A 17,485-nucleotide genomic window follows, 5' to 3' on the forward strand; every position below is an offset into this window, starting at 1 on the left:
TCATCTCTCACATAACCAGCATAAACAGTTTTCCTCCTGAGAGGCAGAAACAAAAAAACAACTCGAAAATGAGTCTCAACGGCGTAACCCCCACTGAGAAACCACGACAAGGAGCTCGCAACCATCTCCGAGGGATGTTCAGTGATCCAAGCCAATCAGAGACCACCTAGAGGTTCCATTACCGTGCACGGTGGGATACTCACTCCACTCCGGGATGAGAAACTGACTGTTCATGGGCATGTGTGGATGTGTGGGAGACAGGCACTGTGCATGTATGTATGTAACGGTGTGAGTGAGTAAAACGAGCAGGGACGCTGCTCAATATGTGGGAGACTGTTAAGATTTTGACTCTAAAAATACAGAGTGGTGTGAAGTTTGTGCAAGTAAAAAGTAGAAACAATCACTCCATTGTAACTCTGCCAAACAACTCTAAAATCCTCAGTTCTGCAAATAAATAGCTCAGTTATTTCAGTATATACACACATGGTCTAACAACACTTCTAAGCACACTTTACACTAAGTGAGCAGTAGAGGTATTTTTGTAAAGGAAAATGAGCCACTCGCTTGTGTAGAGTGTAAAAATCACAGTACATGTTGCTATTGTTTTGCACTGATTCTCTATATGAGAGCAATAGTTTGACATTCTGGTAAAAATGTCTACTCTGATTGTGAGTTAGATGAGAAGATGAATATTAAGGTGCAGCCAACAGCCAATGAGTGGAGCTGTAGAGATGTACAGGTTTCTCCCTGTTTACCATCTTGGGGTAAAGCCGTCAGGAGCTGTGGTATCAATCTTCTCATTTAGCTTAGCAGAAAATCAAATAAGCACATTTCCCGAAATGTCAAACTATTTCTTTGAGACATGCTTGCATAGGTCAAATGGTGCGTAAACATTTAGGTGAAAATTCTGGGAAACACTAAAGGTCACCTATAAATCTGTTTAGGCAGAACCTCAGTCAAGCAAGTAAAGGTTTGGCAATGAGAATAAAGAGGTGAAATGTACAGTATATCCATCACATAAAGTTGGTGCGTTATTCAGCAAGGAAGGTGGGGTGGTCCATGTTTTTACAGTCTGCTCAGTCTTCCTCTTAAGATGTTAAGAAATAAAACCCATCTCTATTGTCTTTATGAGTCAGCTGCAAACTGAGCAGTGGGCGGTCCCAGCGGTCTATCGCGCATCAGGCGCAGGACTCAGCAGCAGGCATCACAGGGTGAATTTCCTCAGCTGCACCGGCACTCATTAATATCCACATCACTGGAATATTTCAGTTGCTCTCCGTTCTCACCACACCCCATTCATCCTCCGCCTGAAGGCTACAAAGGGAATCAAGAGCCTGGAGGACAACCCTGTTGATTTCTGGGAGCCGGCGTCAGAGGCTTTACCACCACTTCTCAAAGAGGATCCTGTCTTTAGAGAGGCCGAGGTCCATCAGGGTTTTTGATATTGCTTCGAGCATGGGCGGGGGCCCGCACAGGTAACACAAAGTCCTCTGTGGGTCCACATGGGCTCGCAACTCCTCCTCTGTGATTCTCCCGCCTGGAGAGACACAAGGGAAGTCAATCAATTAATCAAGACTCGGTGCGGCGGCACCTATTCCCTCTGAGTCTCCCACGTGGAGCTTTGATAGTGTCTGTTCTACATGATGACACAGATAAATCAACAAAGACAGACTGAGCTACAAAGTGACAGTCACTCAATCATCCCAGCTTAAAGTCTAACAGTCTAACGTGTAGGAGTGTACATACATGTGTGTGTATGGGCTTTACTTACAGTTGATGAATGGCTGGAGCTGTGGGTCGACATCTGTGCATTGTTGCGTGACGTGGAAGTCACAGGAGAACTTGTCAGGGAACTCCCGACATGCCTCGATGATGGAGCTCTAGGAGCACAGAGGGCAGATGGTCAGACATTATTCTCATCCTTACACACTGAAGCACAGCTTCCTTAGAGTGCACACATACATTTACAAACTGTTGAAGACCCTTCATTCAGAGCTTAAAGGGATAGTTCACCATTTTGGCAAATCCGCCTATTGCCAAAATCCCTATAGGCGATAGGAGTAGGTTCATTATTAATTATCGGTTCATGTTGTTTTGAGATCCGTGAGGCAGAGACACAAGCTGCTCAGTGAACACAATGGAGGTGAACGGTACAGGTCTCCTGTCCTTTATCAAATTCATCAAATACACAATCTAACAACTCCAAAACACTCGTGTGACCTGCACATTCACCACACTATGAAATAATAATGGAACATTACGAAACAGAGTTGTTTACGAGGCAAATGCAGCCGGAACTTCATTCCAGACACGGCTGCTGGGCGGAGTGATTTCAAAAACACAAGTAGTTCCAAGTATTTGCTTCATGTGTTGTAATGTTACACAATTAAACATGATTATTTCATAGTGTGATGAATGTGCAGGTCACAACTTGTCCACGAGAGTGTTTTGGAGTTGTTGGATTGTGTATTTGATGAGGAACAGGGGACCTGTACCCTTCACCTCCATTGTGTTCACTGAGCAGCTCGCGTCTCTGCCCCGCTGATCTCAAAACAACACGAAAATTAAAGGTAATGATCAATCTACCCCTACGACTGTAGGGATTATGGCAATAGGTAAATTTGCCAAAATGTTGAACTATTCCTTTAAATAAAAATTAAACAAGAAGAATAAGATTTCCAGGGATTCCTGACAATAATCTACAGAAATGTAATTCAAGAAGACACCTTGAAGAGCAGCTCCTGGCTGTTCTTGGCGCTGTAGCATAAGTGAGCGGTGCCGATGTTGTAGTCCCGACCGCCAGAGCTGCGGTTGAGATGCTGCAGATCTACAGCGTGCAGCAGAATGGAGTACAGAGGGTTGATCCCTACACCACCGGCCACCAGCAGCAGGTCCACAGAGGGGTCAGAGGGCGACGGGTCGAAGAAGAAGTCCCCGCCAACACGCATGGCCACCTGGGAGCCCACTGTACACTGAGAGGAAGGAGGAGAGGAGTGTTCAATTTAGACAGAGTCAGAGAAAACAGTGGCAATAGACTGTGTGGAGCTGGACATTGGACTCCCAACTTCTCTAAGAGCTCAGTAGCTCAGACATATGAAGTCTACATTAAGTTTTTTACATTAACTACATTCAAGACAAGCCTGAGGAAAAAAGAGACTTCCAGATCAGTGAGCATACACAACAAGCCTCTGCCAAGGTGAAAGTGATTTCACAAATTGCACAGTAAACGTCTTCAGAAGTCAAAAGGAGCAGTAGACACGCCGTCGTCTGCTTTTGTACACTTGTTAGTGTAGCAACTCCCGCACTCTTAATCCGCTATCATGGTCGCAGCACTTCCACCGCCTCACGGAGAGCAGCCTGAGCGCCATATCAAACAAAAGGATCATCAAAAGATCCCGGAGCTGAGAGCTGCAAGTCTCTGAATACTCAAACACATCACGCCGCTCTCTGTTACTTATTTACACACGGCGCCGTAGCTCAAAGCTCTTTATTAGGAGCCTTCATCAAACACTCAGGCTGCAAACAAACACTCACGGTACATAGGGAGAGGCGAGCTCGCAGGAAACATTGTTCATGTTCACACAACAACACATGCGGTGGATTTAGAAAAAAAATAGATACATCAATTGAGCTGCGTGTTCTTTATAGATACAATAGAGTTACACAGCTACTGTGTATTTTGTTTGAACAATCTTTCTATATTTAAATGACTTTTTTTCACTTTGATATATCTACTGTGGTAGATCTTCCGAGCACAGCTGCGTTTGTCTGAATGTTCTTACATAGATAAACACCTGCTTCTCCTACAGGCTGAACAATTAACTCAAGTATTATCAATATCCTAACAAGACCAAGAGCAATATTCAAACTACAAGAGATGGCTGCTTTTGTTTTTTGATTCAGGTCAAATGTGCCACACCAGAGACGAAGATCATATTGTCAAGATATAAAGAATCCACAACAAAAAAAATCACATCATCATCATTATCTTTCTTTTCCGGTGACAGTCACAGTTGCAATATGATGTTTTGTGCGTCTTGTTCAGCACTAGTTCTACACCACACCTGTCACACACATTAACAACTCTCTTGAATTAACACAACGCGGTGAGGTTTAAAAAAAAAAAGGAGAGAAAATTATGAAAAGGAAGTTAATAATTTCACTGGTTGAATGAACCACATGTACAATTAGTGTGAATCACCACTTTTTCATGCTGCCTTTTAGTACAGTTCGTCCTTCTGCATGGTCGGCCGCAAAGAAAAGATATGAAATGCCTTCGTGAAACATCATCTGACTTCCCATTTTTCTTTCAGCACCTCACTTTTAGTGATGTGCCATGATTATGCAGCGGTGTTTCATTTTTCTAACCATATAACAGCTCCCCTTCTCACCACCCTCATCCTTTAACTCCACTCATTTGCTTTCCACATCCCTTTTCTTGCGCTCACACCTTCACACCGTTTCATCATCTCTCTCACACACACACACACACACACACACACACACACACACAGACACGCTTGCAACTGGAGTCTTCCAAACCATCAGATAGCCTTGTGGACGATCAAATCTGCTTTTTAGAGACTGTTCCCACTCCGAGGCAATGATCTTTACAAGTTACTGTAAATAATTTATCTGGGGAAATGACCACACACTGTAGCATTGGAAGCTTTCAATATTATAAATACTATATTAAAAGGGACATTGTGTAACTTCTCCTGTTATCTATTCACGAAAATCGGTTCTTTCATTCAAATGTCTGTTTTTCATTAATCAGTAATCACCCCCATCAACAAACTGAAGTGTTCCTTTCAGCTCTGAATTAGCCGTTCATATCATTCATATCTCCATGGAGCGGGTAAGCTCGGTGCTGCTGCCATGTGGTGTCTCCATGTTTTTACGTTCAGTGGCAGCGTGACGGTAGGAAACCACGGAAACTCAGCGGAGACACCGGAGCTGTCGGCTCAGGTCGAGGTGGCGTCTGTGAACAGTCACCGCGGTAACGCAGTGAGGAGGAATGGAGCGTTACACTGATGCTGCATTCACCTGCAGTCGGGCAGACGGCCGTCGGTAACAAACCAGATGTCATTTTAGTCACAGAAGTCCAGAGAAAGCCGGTAAAACGTGGGTCAGGTAAACAATACCACATCGGATTCGCCATGACAACATATTGTCACGTGTATTGTTTTACCTCCTGCTGACGGACCACTTGTTTACATAGAGGCTTGTTTATGCCGTTAGGTTCAGCGGCTGTCGTCCGTCTGCCATCTGCCCAATTTCATGTGAATGCAGCATGAAAAACACAATTGAGTTGCTTGCGATATACAACCACAACGCTAGATGGGAGTAATTCCTACACAATGCACCTTTATAATGATAACTATATATCACAGAGAGAGTGTGTGTGTACTGCTGCGCTCACCACAGTGTGGACCCAGTGCGCTGGTGGGTGTGTGGTGTATTTTACAGCCAGTTCGATGACCCCCTCCCGCTGCAGCAGACCCGGGCCGGAGCACATGGAGAAACCTCCAACCTTCTCCACGCCGGGGATGAAGAAATCCACCCTGCACACACAAACACAAATCATGATGGGAGTCAGATGAAGATTACTGCATTAAAGTGCTTTATAAATCACAATGGCATGCCCATTGTCGTTAATTTTACTTAAGTCCACCTTATTTAAAGCATAACCAGGAAATCTAGCTGACTAAAATGTGCTGAACTAAGGGGTCAAAGTGTGAACTAAGGCAGAGTGGTGACCTCAGACCTCGGTAGAGAGGGCGGTCAGTGGTTCCAGAAAGAAAAGGGAAACAAAACCAAACCAGATGGAAAGCTGCCTGCTTGGTTTGTTTTTTCTAAAGTGTACTGACCCCGTCTTACACTCAATGTGGTCGCATCTGTTCATCAACAAGTAAAAAGGGAAACAGCAACGCTGAACAGTCGGGCTAATGTTCCACCAACACAATGACCCACTGTTAGACTGCACAGACGACGACTCCACAACCCTCAGAGGCATCATAAATATGGATCTGCTGTGAGGATGCACACATATGTTCCTCCCACCTCCTCCATCTCCATCTCTATCTCCACCACCTCCTCCTCCTCCTCCTCCTCCTCCTCGCCCACCTGGAGACCAAAGACTAACAGTCCTCCTTCCTCAGAAACAGTGAATCTCAAAGATTTCCATCTATTTAAATTTATTATCAGTCGCCGCAGGGCAACTGGCTGTTGGTTTTATATCTCAACACCGCCCACCTACAGTATGGGCTCATGTACATGTTGTGCATGTGCACGGTACACTAATTAACACTGGCAGCGCAGACTGACAGACACAGACTTGGGGGGGAAAAGCTTCATCAGGAAAGAACTTAACTTATTATTATGATAAAAAGAGAAGCTGAAAGTTTCTGTTTGAAAGCACATCATCTATACCACATCCTCACAGAAAGCTCAGTTTAACAAATCAGTGTAATATGATAGTTATGCCCCTTTCATTTTTGCTGTTCAAGGTCTGTCTTATTCTCTTTTGTAATGTGTTTTGTTGTAAATGTGACTGTCCGGCTACTGCCACAAATACAAGGGGAATTTCTAAAAGGTAAAACATCCCTCTGTTATAGACAGCAGCTTAAAAACAAGCCAGCTTTTCAAGGAAGTCACAACTGGACGCATGCAATTCAGTGCAAGAAACTATTCACTGCACAAACCTATGACTTCACATGAAGTCACAAAAACTTGGTTTGTCCTCGTTCGACAAAAACTCTTTAATGCTTCCCTTAACTGATGCAGTGCATTCCTTGTCTTCATCTTATCAACAAAGGCCTTGTGCTGTGGTGTAAGACTGTAAACTGTTTACTATAAAAAGTTCTGTATAAGACAAGAAAACCACCATGCCAGTGGTGGTACAAATCCAGCTCAATGCTGCCACCTTGTGGCCCCCACCAGCACTGCAGGTGTTATAATCAGATGTACAGATAATTAACATAAAAGTGAGCTGGTGTCCTATATTTTGGTTATTTCTGCTTATCTCTTTTTAATGAAGAAAGTATTAGCATAGCATCACCTGTTTTAAACCCAACTAACCATTGTTGCATCAACGCAATATTGGCAGAATAGGAACAACAGGAGATGAATTGCCGAAATGCATATTCAATTCTTCTATCCTATTCATTTGTCCCAAGAAGACAAGTAACACATTAGTATAAAAACACCTCTAGGACAGAATAACTTTTTTATTTCTCTAAGCCTCAGTGGTGCAATACCTCAGGTGTCACAACACAATATGTTCCTTAACCTGAGAGAAAATGTTTAAAGCAGATATCAGTGGCACGGCCGTTTCGGCTAATGCTGTGTTCAAGGCAGGCTTTTGAAACCGTAAGTTACAGCTTCAAGTCACAACTACGACTTGGTAGCGTTCCAGGTAACCCGTAGCTCGTGTTTTTACCGTCCTGTTGTCTGTGAAAGTTCCCTATAACGGCCACTCGTAACTTCCGACCCGTGAACTCGTACCAGATCGAACTGGTATGACTTCACAGGAAGGAAAAACACAAAGTACGAGTTTCCTTGAACGCACCATGAGTTAGCAGCCCCCGCCCTTGTCAGGCATCAATTGGTCCTCGTGCTACGTCACCACATTCACGCGCATCCCTTGGCTGCACACACAGCCCTTCATGCCGTTCTCTCTCCTCATTGGATAACACTTGTATCCCACAAGGAAAATTTTCTCCTCGGGTTACAGCAGAGCAGAGTGACGGAGAGACTCGTGTTTAGGCTGAAATACTTCATGTAAGTGATTGCTGACGGAAAATAGGACTATTTAGGACTTATATTAACAAAAACATTCCACTGATATCTGCTTTAACAAGTGAGTAACAACTTTATGAGAGCGTCTCCTCACCACTGTCCCGCTTTGAAGCTGAAGTCTGGATGGACGGCTATCCTCAGACGCTTCACTGTCTCCGACTCATTAATGATTCCACACACCTCAGCTGGATACAGATCCTGTCAGGAATTAACAGTTTATTATCAAAGGACATGTCCTCAGAATCTGATGCAGTCACAAAGTGTCACAATTGACAGATTTAGTCAAGAATATAATATATAAAAATATCAACTTACATTTTGTCTGGAGTTGTTTGCTGTCCTCTCCAGATGGTCCATTTGTCTTTTGGAGGACATGTTTCTTCTAATAGAAATGACAGTTTTTTGTTCACCTGCCTTGACTGTCAAACATCCCCTCACAGAGTCAGCTCAAAGTGACAGCACTCACTCTCATATGACTGGAAGTTTTGACAACAGCAAATGGACATTGCCCTCATTGTCAGCAGGCTTGAACCAACTTAAAGGGCCAGTGACAAAATAACCACACAACATATTATGTAACTCACCCCTTTGTGGATAGTTTAGTCTTACATTTAAAGAATGCCATAGTGTTCATTTACCAAAAGTTTAAATGGATGGAGTCTAGAAACTGGAAACTATCTGTGGGACTGTGTAAACACTAAGGACTACTGGAAAATATTTGTTTGGTGATTTAGGTGAACTATCCCTTTAGGGAAAACCAACTTTAAAACAGACCCAGCTGTACAACCACCAGTCATTTCCCTGGGTAAATATAGTCCCCTTGTTGTCCGTCTCTCTGGAGAGTAGCCAGGACAGGAGACCACAACACACTCACACATAGGCTACTGGGTACAGTGAAGTTGAGGTGAAACTCACCTTGCGGCGGCACTGGGGCCCAGGAGCCGGCAGCACCACAGACCGGCAGCAGGACCAGACAGACTGAGGCTTCGGGCAGCCGATGACAAGAAACAGGGGGCGCTCATGACGACCTGCGTCGATATCAGAGAGAGAGGAGCAGAGAACATCTGGGATTAGGTGTCACCATCAACACAAAGAGAAAACACTGCAGATTAATACACATGTCATCTCCTGAAACCTCTCTCCGTCAATGAACCTTCGTATTCAACAGCTGGGGCTTAAACAATGTGCTTTAGCCTTTGTGAGGGAGGGAGCACAACAAAGTGCTGCCGCAGAATAATCTAGTCCAGCTTTACATCCACGTCCATGACCCTAACTACACCTCAGAGGAGGTGGTGACACACACTGCCAGTGGTGTAGTCTATGTTAGTGGAAAATCTTTGGAAACAAACACCAGAAATACACAAATAATTGTTCTGAGAAAGAATAATGTTACTTTTTTAGTCAATGTATGTTCAAATTAGGGCCAATGGCTTGAATTTTAGGAAAAATGTAGAGAAATTTTGGGAAAAATGTAATATTTCTGGGGGAAAAAAGTACACTTTTTACCAAAATTATTACATTTTCTTCCAGAAAAAGTTGGGGACCCCCTTGAACCCTCTCAAGGACCCCTGGGGGTCCCTGGACCCCACTTTGAGAACCACTGGTCTATGTGATACTCGGGTAAACTCACTCAAAATCCATGAATAGTATTTCAGTATGTAGCCTACTCACTACAATAAAACTCTATGTGATACAGGAACAGTGTAGCCACCTGACAAGCTGTATACCCATTGCAACAAATATCTAATACACTGCTCACCGCCATCCTCTCTGCTGTGTTTGGTTAGACAAAGATTCACAGAACAACAATGGCCCTCAAGTGTGACACTATGATTATGGTGTATATTTTGTCATTTTTACATTTCCAACAGAGTTTGTCGTCGCTCTTCCGTCATGTGGCTACAGTTAGCTAGCTGTTAGCTGCTCAGTGTCGGTGGTTTCTGTTCAACAGACACGTTGAACGAGCGGAAACAAAGAGCTCCTGTTCTGGTTCTTACCGATAGAAGAGGGAAAAGGTTGTTTCTGTCAGATGTCGCTCATAGTGTTTCCTCCGGTATCTTCGGGTTCACCTTGGTGATGTTGTAGTTACATGACACAGCTTACGTTTCTTCTTCTTTAGTGTTGGCAGCCTGACGTCATCTTCAAGCGATTTGTATTCAGTTTGTTGCAGCAGCAGCGCCCTCTCCCTATGGATGTATTATAGCCTATTACATCCATGCCTCCTCTCATGGATGTATTATTAGACCCATGCCTCCTCTCATGGATGTATTATTAGATCCACGCCTCCTCTGGAGGATTTGACCACAGTCAAACAACACATTTCTGTTCTTTTCCTTTTTTTTCCTCAATGAACTTTTTGAGCAATCAAATGTACAGAGAACATCATACAGGTGCTCCATATGATGAGAGAAAAATAACACTCAATATATTATACAAATAAAAATAAGTAAATAAAAAAAAAAAATTAAAAATAAAATGACATCAGGATTAGAAGACAAGGAAACAGAATAGACATGCATTAGGCTACTCCTCTTTGAAAAGATTCTCATATAGCCTAGATTTGTAGTTGCAATGATTTGTTTAGTACCGGTAAATTCACATAAAAAACTTGTGAAGTTGGGTGAGACTTTGAAATGTTTACATTTGTATATGGAATTTGCTGTACAAAACACATAGATTTGTGATAGGCCTGAGTAATATCATGTTTTACATGGTCAAAGTACATTATAACACTTTTACAGTCAAGAGATTTCTGTTCTGCAACGTTTTCAGGTTTCAGAGCTGACGTAGGTTAACTGTAGATTATGCAAAAATGATGTGTCCTACATTTTTGTGATGAATGTTTTAATAGTAACTTCAGAGCAGTCAGTGTATAATGAATGCTCACATTCCTCTCTGTTTGCCACAAGAAAAAAAATCAGTGGAAGATGTTCGTCACATTTCAGGTTTAACACACAAAAATGCAAAAATTGAAAATTATTTCATAAGTTGTGTGAAAATAATGTTGAATTACTTCAACTAAGACCTGAATAATTGTTAGGCTACTAACTTGGAAAAAACGTGGTAGGAGCGCACATCAGAATTGAAGAGGAGCTGACAGCCGGACCAAAAAACAGTGAAAGGAGAAAGAAGCAATCGCTCGACACGTAGCCTCGATGTAGAAAAATATAATTTTATTAAAATACAAACGGGGCCGACGTTTCAACCTAACCTAGTCTTCCTCAGGGTATCTAACTTGGACACACTTTTTTCTTTTTAGCTGCATATCGTGCTTCAGATCTTTTGTTTCTGGATCCTTGACTTTTAAGTACAAATGTTTGGTGAGTCACAGGATGCCAGGCAGCAAAGTGGCCAAGAGAGGGAGAGCTCATGCTGATTACACACACAGTAACTCTACAGAGCCGTCAACATTTCTTCCTTAAGGGAGAGTCTTTGACATTCTTATGTGTGATGACTCAATACATGATCTCTATGTCTGAATCAACTCTCATTCACATAGGCGATCATCTACAATTTTGAGTCTGTAGCCCATTTTGTTTGATTTATTAGGGCCCGAGCGGCGACTGCAAGTCGCCCAGCGAAAGCCCTATTGTAATTGCTCTGTTTATTATTATTCTTTCATTCTTTTTCTCTCAAAAGGATCGCATTTTTGGAGGCTTCAACATGCCCCAAAACGCGTAAATTTTGGCATGCACATCAGGACTGGCGAAAAATTTGATATTTTAAAGTCGTTGGAAATGGGCGTGGCCAAATGGCTAAATAGCGCCCCCTACATAATTTCAAAACATCAGCCCCGCCTTTGTGTGTCACCTAGACGCATGAAATTTGGTGGGCTTATAGAACATGGCAAGACGCACAAAAAAGCCTCTTATGTCATGGTGAAATCACAACAGAAAGTCGGCCATTTTGATTTGAATTTTTGACCTGTTTGATCTATCTCCTCCTAGGGATTTTGTCCGATTGACTTCAAATTGGCTGGAGACCACCGAGATGCCACTCTGATCAAAAGTTGTGCTCCGCAGGTCTCTACGTCAAAGGGCGTGGCTTCTGGGGCCTTGAGGATTTTGGCGACTTTTCGTTTGCTCGCCATTTCACCTTCGAACAGCTCTAACGCCCACATACTTTATCCGATCAACTTCAAACTTGCTGGACATGATGACGGCTCCGCCCTGAACGTCCCCATATATTAATTTCCTACGTCACTCATAGCGCCCCCCGGTGGTAACAGGAAGTGGCCAGGTTTTACCTTAACGTGTACAGATGGCACATAGTTCACCCCATCAACTTCATTCCACTTCTAAAACATGCAGACTAAGGTGGTGAAGCTACATCATGAACGCTGTGAAGCTACGAGTAATGGCGTCCGTGTGGCGACGCGGCGTCAATTCCTCGCCATGACAATACGTTTGCCCTTTGGATGGCTTTATTGAACTCGTATCAACATGAAAATTGGTACACAGGTCCAGGGTCACGACCTCAACGTCTCCATATGCTCATAGGCGATCTCACTCATGTTGCCCCCTAGTGGAAACAGGAAGTGGCATATTTTACATCAACATTGTCCGATTTCCACGAAACTTCACATGTGTGATGAGGGGCTGACCCTGAACACACCTGTACGCATCCCATTACTGCCCCCTAGTGGATGAACCATTAACTGCTCATAACTTCCTCATGCTTTGTCCGATTCACTCCAAACTTCACATGTGTGATGAGGGACTGACCCTGAACACATCTGCACGCATCCCATTACTGCCCCCTGGTGGATGAACCATCAACTCATCATAACTCCTTCATGCTTTTTCCGATTTGCTCGAAACTTCACGTGTGTGATGAAGGTTCGCCCCTGAGCTCATCTGCCTACATCTGGTTACCGCCCCCTGGTGGATGAACGAAATATTGCGTTTTTTTGCTCCTGCCAGGGTTTTTCTCCCTTCTCACCACAGCCCCCGCGTGCCTCAGGCCCCGCGGTGGCGTGGAGTCGCGAGGGCCCGATCATCGCCGCTTGCGGCTTTAATTCAAATTAATATTTATATTAGTTCCAAAAACAACATAACAGTGATGAATCTATCTGCAGTCTTTATACTTTAAACAATTCCTAAATTAATTTCCATAAATAATGTTTTATTTTCCAGCCAAGCTGAATTTTGCCTCTTGATTAATATTAAGTGAATGTGGTCAGGCGCTATTAATCAAGGAGTAACAACAGATTCAAATATAGGGTTTTGGATTTTGCTGATGGTACAGGTTTCACAGCAAATGAGACTGCAGCATAATCCACTGCCACCCAGACACCCAGTTATGAGGAGAACCTGTGGTTTTCTCAGTTTCCCCTGACCCAGTCAAGAAGGACATGGCCTAGATGGACTAAGTCTCGGTTTCTATTCACCACCACTAGGGTGAAATTGGTGACTCTGAATGTAAGAAGACAGGAAGAGATGTGGTAGAAAAATCCACCATTCACTTTGTCCTAGAGGAGCAATTTACTGTAAAAGCTGAGATAATACCTTCTGGTCATTCAAAGGAGATGGCAGAGCATGTGTACTTGTTGCTGAAAAGGAAGCCAAAGAAAAATGGAGTCTACGTCCAAAACACTAAACGTCTTGATGACCAGAAGGGAGAAATCCAACTGAGCTGGGAGCTGAGCCAGCCACTCAGAGCTGAGATGCTGTGTGAGGTTTTGCCCAACACCTGGCTGTCTAGAGGGGGGCTGATGGAGGATGTCAGTAATGTGTCTCTGGTCTGCAGCCTCAAAGCCACAGAGGTCAGAAACGCTCTCAAGCCTACTGTGAGCTCTTTGGGCCAAGCTAAGCCTGGACAAGAGACTCTGTATAACTTCAAAACTGAAACTGAAGAAACAGAGCCAAAAAAGACACTGCTTCTGCTGGAGGAGCGAGTTAATGCCAAGAAGGAGGTCATCACTGCAGTGATCAGATAGATACAGAGATAATTACTCAGAGACTGGAGCAACAGAACCTGAAAAAAAAGATGAGTAAGGAGAACAAGTTGTTCTTTTGGCTTCGTAATTTGACCAAGTGGAAGAAAACATACATGCACCTAAGGCCTGTTCCCTGACACTGATTTTTTTCACAGATTATTACTTATTATCACCACCAATAAAAGCCTCTGATTAAATATCAAGATCTGGGAATATTTTTGAATGATTTGAAGCGTCTTCCCTCCACACGATCAGCTACTGTATATAGGCTACTGAGCTCTGACAACTTTATAGCTTCGCTAACGTCTTGGATTTGTTCAGCATGTCATGTTGCTGATCACAATTAGTAAGGTGTAGGGACTACAGGTAGTTATGGGGACTTTTTGCAGATGTTGTGGTTTTCAGGGGTCAAAATTAGTAAAAAAGTCTCCAGAAAGGGCTCAGGGCTGAGTAAGATACACGTCATTGTGGCATTTTCTTTTCTTTACTCCTGCAACTCAGTGGGAAATAGTAAAGGCAAAGTTAGTTAGCTATAAGGCCTTTAAACCTTCTCTAGGGGGCAGGTTTTTGATTAGGGGTTATTATCAATGGAAATCCTCATAAGTACAGTATCTAAACCTGTTCGTGCATTGCTGACATTTTTTTTTTAATAGCTATGAGTTGTTGTGTTTGCCTGTCTGCCATAAGAATAGCAGCCAAGTAAAAACAATAAATACAAAGAAAATAACCAGTAAGTGTTAGATTCCTTTCTACATTCCTGAGTGTTTTATATGTAGCGTCTGTAGTTCCAGCTGCTTTACTCACAGTAATACCTTGGAAAAGCAACATGCTCAACAAAGTCAGCCTGTTCCACCCAACGCTTTGGACAAAGCAATTATGTTATCAAGTTTGTAGCTTACTACTATTTACAACCTGTACTGTATGTCATGAGCAGCAACATACACATTTGTTGAGCTGTGAAGTATCCAGTTTTTCAAGAGCAGCTGATGGTTTGTGTTGTCTGAGAGGTCTAATGAACCAGCTATGCGTTTGTGTCATTACCAGTTTTGGATACATTAGCCACTTGCTTGCTTTTTTTCATTCTTTCTTCAGCTGACTCCACCAGTCCAACTGGCTGCCTTTCTGCGCTCTTTCCCAGGGCTCGCACACCTTGGTTTAACCTGTTGTTCAATACTGTACAATGACAAAAAAACAATGACTCTGGTGCATGTGCACACGGCACATGCACAAAGCAAACACGTTTCCCTCATCACAAAGGGAGAGATGCGTACACGGATGTGCATGTTTTCAACCATGTGCATCTGAGTACATACAAACATTTATACATGGTTGAATGAGTCACTTCTGAGTGTTGAGTATGTCACCTTTGCTAAATCACAATTTTTAGAGATTTGATAGTTGTTAAGGATCAACTTCTGTTGTACTAACGTTAAAGGGGCATTTTTACTGAATGCATTCACTGTTTATGTGATTTGAATTAATTTGAATAAAGTTCTCCATCCTTGATCATGCTGCTTCCTCGACCCTGCATGTGGTTGTCATGGAGAAGAAATGGTAGAAAGTCAACCATTTCCCAGACTGAAACAGATTCAGGTGGAGGAATTACCTTATGTAATCCATGTCACTGTTTCAGTATCTCTTGGCTGTGTTGTGAAGTTTTCTACACACATTCCCCTCATACTTCCCTGTCTCAATGGGCAAACGCTCAGATTCTTTTGAATGTTTTTCATTATCTGATGTGGTTAAGGAAGTTAAGGATCGACTTTCAGTGAGACTACCTGTGCTTTTATTGAGCGGGAAGTAGATGTCGAGATACTGGAAAGAGAATTAGAGAGGCAAAGTGAACATGAGAGGTGATATTGCAAGATGACATCATGTGATTATGATGTTGTTTAGACCACAAATGGCTGTAACTATGAGGGTTACGGTTAGGTATTGGACACATGGCAGAATATAATTGTGCAGCTTGTGCATGTGCAGTTTTCTAACATTGAAATGGTTTACCAATCTGAGAGATAAGCAACAGATACATGAATAATGAAAACATTGGTTAGTTGTGATCCCAGGATGTCCATCTGAGTAATTGTGTATAAAATCATCTAAAACATGGCCAGCTCCACCCACTTGCACTAATGTACAGTGTGTTATAGTGTATTATATTACAGTCATTTCAGCACACGCTGTCATAGCTGTATCTGAAGTCTGTATTTTTTTAATTCTTTTTTTTTTAACCTTTATTCTTTGTTGTGTAGTTCCATCCATTGTCTATACCGCTTATCAATGCATATTGTAGGGCAGTGGGGCCACTCCCACCTGACATGGGGCTAGGGTGGGGTACACCCTGGACAGGTCACAAGTCTATAACTGGGATGACATATAGAGATGAGTCATTCAATTTAGAGTCACCAGTCACCCTACTGTGCATGTCTTTGGACTGTGGGAGGAAGCCGGAGAACCCGGAGAGAACCCACACCGGCACAGGGAGAACCGGGGCCGCCTGCAGCCTCAACATGGGGTGGCAGCTCCAACAAGTGAGCCAAACACCGCCCCAATTCATTCTTTAATTTTAATTTTTAATTTGATTTTTATCTGCTGATGTGTGCTCCTTTGAGTTTGCATAGTGGAGTGAGTGACTGAGTTTCAACTGGGAGAAAAGATGGCCGGAGTCCCCCAGGTATTCAGGCCACCTGACTGAAGGAGAGAGAGAGAGAAATAGCAAACATTCATGTTGCCACAACAACTTTCACTAAACCTCAGAGGAGGGAAACTAAAGGCATTCCCTGATTCCTCCCTCCTCTCTCTGTTTCTGTCTCTATCTGTGACTGTATCTGCTACACAGCCCAGACCGGGTCTTCCCTCTTGGCACCAACCCACACAGAAACCATTAGGCCAGGGATTCCAGAGTCACACCGACAGAAACTGAGTTTCTTCATAGTATAACGTCATATCTAGAAGATGTGATTCCCTCTGCTGCAGGCAGCGAATGGCACACTGAAACTTGGCCTTTCACACAGAAGGAAGTTGAACGATAAAGTGTCATTCAAGGTGTGATGGATTTTAACCATGCACGTGTAGCATGATACTGCCTAGACTGCAACCCCAGCTATAGATTAATTAATCAATGTTTAGATAGTATCTGATGAGGATCAAAGGATGACATTCAACCTGTTACATTTTTATATATATAAAAAAAAACTTTCACCTGTGGCATCTATAGCCTACTGTGTTGCTGATAATGATGTGTTACCTCAGGTCAGATGGGACATGGATAATGTGTCCTGCTCATGTGTAGGCTAATCATTTACATTCAGAAATTCACAGACTGGGCATGAGAATTATGTGAAACCTTCAAAAAACTGAGCCAGACATGAAATTAGAGCACTGGGGCAGGTTCACCTGTAAGTACCCCAGGACAAAGGCGCCAGGCCAAGCTGCTTACCCCTCACTTAGAACAGTAACAATTGCACGTTTTAGTGCAGTGACGTCATTTTAGGAGAGCGCTGACTTCCTGTCGCGTGCCCTCAACAGCTAATAGGTAAGGGTCTCTTTTTAAACTATGTCGTCTGACTGCATGCTGCTCAATACTACAACCTGTTTGGGTCTTTCTGGCTATTAATACCATCAACGTGGCTGAATAAACTTCTCTCTACCCCATTCCTCTCTTTGTGTGACGCGCCATTGTTTCCCGTCTCGAGAACATCACCTGGCTCCTGAGTCTGGGTTGGGTTCGTCTGATACAAAGGCCTC

At 43.1% G+C, this 17,485-nt stretch overlaps 1 protein-coding gene across 1 annotated transcript; it reads right to left on the reverse strand.

Moving 5' to 3' along the window:
* Positions 1-10: 10 nt before the first annotated feature.
* oxnad1 (oxidoreductase NAD-binding domain containing 1) lies at positions 11-9,924 on the reverse strand. Its single transcript, XM_085792129.1, has 8 exons — positions 9,798-9,924; positions 8,716-8,828; positions 8,116-8,182; positions 7,895-7,998; positions 5,423-5,564; positions 2,727-2,972; positions 1,772-1,880; positions 11-1,537 (listed from the first exon to the last, which is right to left on the reverse strand). Exons 2-8 carry the CDS (start codon positions 8,820-8,822, stop codon positions 1,380-1,382), a joined length of 933 nt encoding a protein of 310 aa, XP_085648255.1. The 5' UTR covers positions 8,823-8,828; positions 9,798-9,924; the 3' UTR covers positions 11-1,379.
* Between the last annotated feature and the right edge of the window lie 7,561 nt (positions 9,925-17,485).

Source organism: Trachurus japonicus, chromosome 11, assembly GCF_045865225.1.
Source record: "Trachurus japonicus isolate A0001 chromosome 11, Traja_1.0".
Classification (NCBI taxonomy): Eukaryota; Metazoa; Chordata; class Actinopteri; order Carangiformes; family Carangidae; genus Trachurus; species Trachurus japonicus.